The sequence below is a fragment of the Microcaecilia unicolor genome, chromosome 4, assembly GCF_901765095.1.
Source record: "Microcaecilia unicolor chromosome 4, aMicUni1.1, whole genome shotgun sequence".
Taxonomy (NCBI): Eukaryota; Metazoa; Chordata; class Amphibia; order Gymnophiona; family Siphonopidae; genus Microcaecilia; species Microcaecilia unicolor.
The window spans coordinates 7,251,455-7,256,784 of record NC_044034.1 but is presented as its reverse complement, the minus strand read 5'-3'; the positions used below and the strand labels follow the sequence as shown (position 1 = coordinate 7,256,784).

The 5,330-nt window shown below is 41.0% G+C and overlaps 1 protein-coding gene across 1 annotated transcript; it reads right to left on the bottom strand.

Annotated features, from left to right (window-relative positions):
- Nucleotides 1–3,586: 3,586 nt before the first annotated feature.
- On the bottom strand, nucleotides 3,587–4,576 carry LOC115468195 (olfactory receptor 51E1-like). Its single transcript, XM_030199732.1, has one exon. The coding sequence runs from the start codon at nucleotides 4,574–4,576 to the stop codon at nucleotides 3,587–3,589; it is 990 nt and encodes a 329-aa protein (XP_030055592.1).
- Between the last annotated feature and the right edge of the window lie 754 nt (nucleotides 4,577–5,330).

Here is a 5,330-nt window from a genome sequence, read left to right as displayed (position 1 = left end):
TTTAACTTCATTAGACACTTTGCATTTTAAGAATCCAATACCTTTTGCTTGGATCTTAGCAGTCCCTGCGTTTGCAGTTTTAAGAATACCTTCTTCTGGACACATTTCCTGAAAGAAATTCTTACAATTGGTTAAATGGCATGTGCTCCCTGAATCCAAAATCCAAGTACTTTCATTTGAATTATTATTTACCATAGTCAAAGATTTTTCTGCCATTAGAAAGCCCTTGTGTTTATCTTTGTCCTTCATACATTTCCTGGTTTGAAAATTCTTTAGTTCCATTGGCTTAGGTGAGCTAGAGGGAGTGTTTTGTGTTTCCTTACACCATTTAGATACATGTCCCTCCTTTCCACATGAGTAGCAAATCAGCTTGCCCTTGGGTGGAGTTTTCCCATAGCTCCGCCTTCCTCTGTTCTTTGCCAAGAAATTTGTTTCATTTCTCTCTGACTGACTTTGAGAACACATCTCCTCAGAATCATTTATTATGCATTCCTGCCTTAGTTTTGATGTTGCCTGTTCAAAAGATTGCCCTTCAATGGCCTCATTTACAGACCTAAAAACATCAAACTTCTTTGATAGTGAGGTAAAAAGAAATGCTCTTTTCAATGCATCACACATGGGAATTCCAGAAAGTTCTAGCTTTTGAAATGAAGACATAAGATACATAATGTGATCATTACATTTACTTTTATCCCTTAATTTGGTTTCATTCAACTCTGCCAACCAAATTGGTTGCTGCTTTGCATATGTAGTTGCATACATAGTTCTCAGTTTATATAAAATGTCCTTTGGTGTATCTTTTCCCTCCACTAATATGGCTTGTTTCTCTGAGAGAGCTTCCAAAAGCATGCACTTCACATAATAGTTTGCATTGTCCCATTCAGCCATATTTTCAGCTGTTCTGTCTTGGTCTAAGCATATATCTAATCTTTTTGCTCGAAGGAAACATATGAATCTTAATTCCCACTGCTGATAATTAAACTCAGTTAATCTAGGCACCTTGAGAGAATAGAACAATGGTGAATTTCTTCCCTCAGCCATTTTCTTAGCCTTCTGTCTGCTGTGTGGGGGGAGAGAGAGACAGACTGAATCTTTCCTTTAAAACTTAAGAGAAAAAATGTGGCCTTTTTTTCTGCCTGGTAATATTTCTCTTCTTTTTCAATTCCTGAGCCCTGGGCCCATAACCCTTTTGTTGGATTATTTGTAGTAAATAATTAGCAGATCTTAGTACACACAGCTTCAGCTTTAGAAATGTTAATTTCTTTCTTCATCTCTCTCTCATTCACCCCTGAATAATTCACTGCTGAGTCACTTTAAAGTTGAAGTAACAAAACATCTGTTTACTCACAGTTTGTAGTTAGATTATAATCAGACAGGCTTATATATACATATTACTATACATTTGTATTATCAGCTCCTTCCATGTGCTTAGATGGTAATGGATGCTCACACCACCATAGATCCTCTCAGGTTAGGAGAGATCATGAGCTCCATGTGCTCCATGTGCTGCATGTGCTGTGTCTAACCCCCACAGGAAGTTACATAGCTGTGTGACCTCTCTAAGTAATTCACATCAGAGGTCACAGAGTAATCACAGAGAAATAATAGGTGACAGGCAATGCATGTAAAAATACAATACAATCCAACAGTTTTAGGTTGTAAGTATTCAGAATCCTTAAACAGGTCGGAATTCCTGGACCTTACTATTACTCATCATTAGCATCCAATAATGAGCACTAAAAAGTGGATAGCAAGTATGAGGTTGCCTCATACAGCAAAAAGGGTCAATCCTAGGAAAATTTATATTAACAAAGGTCATGCATGGATTTTGACATATGCATAATGACCTGGAAGTACGGGAAGCATTTTATATATCCGTTACCCCACTTGGAGCTTAGTCAAACCTACAGAAAGATATGCAGCTTAAGTAAGCCTATACCAGAGTTAAACAATTGCATAACTGGTTGATACTAACAGGGTTTACACCTACATTATGATATCATAGCCAGTATTAGGGTTTGATGTTACCCTTGTATCTGAGCAATATCAACTTCAATTTAAATTACATAAACAGAAATAACGGGGAAACTCTTGGAAAAACAATTAGAACAATAAAGGAAATAATAGGAAAATAAAAATAAAACCTTTTGCAATATATAGACAGGATTACTGCGAAACTGAAAATAAAACAAAATATGAGTCTATAATGTCCATAAACAGCAACTATAAATCTCAAATGAAGTATCAGTTCTTAATCCTCTTTCATCGATCATGGTTGAGGCAGTGGAAGCGCAGAAGAATCTGGACGGAGATCTGGAAGATCTAACAGGGCTGGATTTTCACAGCAACTTGGGCACGGAATCAGTAGAAGGAATTGGGATTTGCAGAATGTATCCCCACTTCTGGCTTGCATAGTGTGCAAGACAGATTGGTAATTACTACGAAGAGATGATCAAATAACAATAGTTAAGTATATGGAACAAAGAAAAGGGTACCAAAAAAACAATATAAATTGAAAATTAAGAGATGATGTTGATTGTTCAAGTTATTGAGGTATGGAGGGTCAGGAATATGGTGCACAAAAATAGTCAAAAAGCACGGGCAATGCATTGAAATCTATCGCCAATAGGTATGGAATCTTCACCTGCGATGACTAACATTCACCAAGGGTTGGGCCCTCAGCTGCAGGAGGCCAGCAGGAGTTATGAGAAAAGAGAGCACCAGGTATTCAGCACTGGCATCCAGATACCAGCCAGTGGTGAGTATTTGGGAACCAACACCAAATGGTGATGCTGCCTAGTTAGTAGCAGAATTCAAATTGCTAACCGGATAACCATTAGGACAGTCTTTTTGCTGGTTAATAGTCTGAGTATCACCATTAACTGCATAACCTCCAGCTCCGCCCAAGCTTTGCCAGCAGACCACCCTGCCTCTAACCAGTTAGCGCCAATGTGGTCAGAAGGAATTTTCAGTGGTGCCTACCCTTTGATTATGTTGTGTGAAGGCAATACCTCTTTATCAATTTAATCATCTTTATTTCTGATGCAGGTCACAAACATTGATCAGTTAAGCAGAGCAGGTCTGTTCAGAGCCGGTTTAAGACATGGTGAGGCCCAGGGCAGAAATTAAGGAGGGGGGCCCCTGATCCCCCTTCCCTCCGATCTCCCCACCTGCGTTTCTACTACGCGGTCCAGGCATCTTTTCCCCTTCTCCCCACCACAGTCTGTCTGTCTCCCTCCCTTCTCCTCACCTTGCAATCTTCTTTAAAATGTTTATTTCCCTTTTCAGAGGGGCCCCAGCGCAGCAGCTATCCTCACAAGCGACCTGTGGCTGTCCCGAAGCTTTCCCTCTCTGTCACAATCCATCCAGGTGAAAACAGGAAATTATGTCAGAGAGGGGCAGATCACGGCAGAGAGGAAAAGCTTCAGGGCAGCCACAGGCAGCTTGTGAGAATGACCTGATGTGCCAGGGCCCCTCTGAGAAGGGAAATAAATGTTTTAAGATCGGGAAGGGAGAGGGGGATGGACTGTGGTAGGGAGAAGAGGAAGAGATGCCTGGACCGCGGGGCCTCCTAGAGCTGTAGAGCTCAGGACAATTGCCCTGTTTGCCCCCCCCTAACACCAGCCCTGGGTCTGATGATGTTACGATGGAACATCTTCACAACCCTTTGCCGAATCTGTTTGGTTTTCATTCCATAGACAAGAGGGTTCAGAACAGGAGGGACCAGGAGGTAGACATTGGCCATGGCAATAGCGATACTTGGGGCAGAATGTTTCCCAAACCGGTGCACCATGGACAGGCCTATGAAGGGGATATAGAAAATTAGCACAGCACAGAGGTGGGAAATGCAGGTGCTGAAAGTCTTGAGTCTCGCTTCCCGGTTGAGTTTGAGTACCGCCTTCAGAATCAGGAAGTATGACAAGAAAATCAACAGAGAGTCCACCCCCATTGCTGAAATAATGACAATGAGGCCATAGATGATATTAACACTGATGTCAGCGCAGGAGAATTTCATCACATCCTGGTGTAAGCAATATGAATGGGACAGTACAGTGGGCCTACAGTATGGCAACCTTTTAATGAGGCAGGGCAAGGGAGCCATGAGTATTGCCCCTCGGATTACAGCCACCAGCCCTGTTTTGGCTACGACTGAGCCAGTGAGGATGGAAGCATGTCTCAGAGGATTGCAAATGGCAACGTAACGATCAAAGGCCATGGCCACAAGGATGGTGGACTCCGTAGCTGAGAGGGAGTGAATGCAGAACATCTGTACCAAGCAAGCATTGAAGGAGATTTCTCTGGAGTTAAACCAGAAGATCCCCAACATTTTTGGTATCACTGAATTGACCCCAAGGATGTCAATGACTGCGAGCATGGCGAGGAAGAAGTACATGGGCTCATGGAGACTAGACTCGGTTTTAATGATGAAGACAATGGTGCAGTTCCCTATGATTGCTATGAGGTATATGCAGCACAGAGGGAAGGCAATCCAGAAGTGGGCATCATCCAGGCCAGGAAAGCCAATCAAGATGAACATGGAGAAACTTGTGTCTGAGGTTGCGTTGAGTGCTGACATGATGTCTCAAAATATCTTCATTTCCTACAATTAACAGACCAATATACTCATAAATATTAAAAACAGATTATGCGAATATGGGTATATGTAAGGGTATGTTGACTGGGATAGTCAGAGGCACTATCCGGATAATGTCTCTGAATATTCTTAAAGACCCCCTCTGTACTATCTGGATAGAGCCTCTGAATATCCTTACAGACCCCCTATGTACTATCCGGATAGAGCCTCTGAATATCCTTACAGACCCCCTCTGTACTATCCGGATAGTGTCTCTGAATATCCTTACAGATCTCCTCCATACCACCCAGATAATGCTTATTTTTAAAATTATTATTGCATTTCCAAGGTTTTTACAAATAAAATCATATTACAAAGCAACTTCACAAATCTATACAAATATAGCAAAACACTTCAAAGCAAAAGAATAGGTATCTTAGCCCCACATCAAGAGGCACATGTGAACTACAGAGAAAAAAGAATTAAAAAGAATAAACATTAGAAAACTACTAGATCATAATTAAGTTTCCTAAACTATCTGAGGAGTACATTAAAAATAAGGTCAAACACCAAACTCCCCCCAAACAAAAACTAACACAACTCTATCCTATAAATGTATTTATTTATTTATTGCATTTGTACCCCACATTTTCCCACCTCTTTGCAGGCTCAATGTGGCTTACAATACATCATGAATAGTGGAAATAAGAAGAGAAAAGACATTTGGTATTACAGAAGGATTTTGGGTTGCATGGTA

What these genes read in the sequence shown, in the direction of transcription:
- LOC115468195 (XM_030199732.1), bottom strand. Translation starts at nt 4,576, where the DNA reads ATGTCAGCACTCAACGCAACCTCAGACACAAGTTTCTCCATGTTCATC.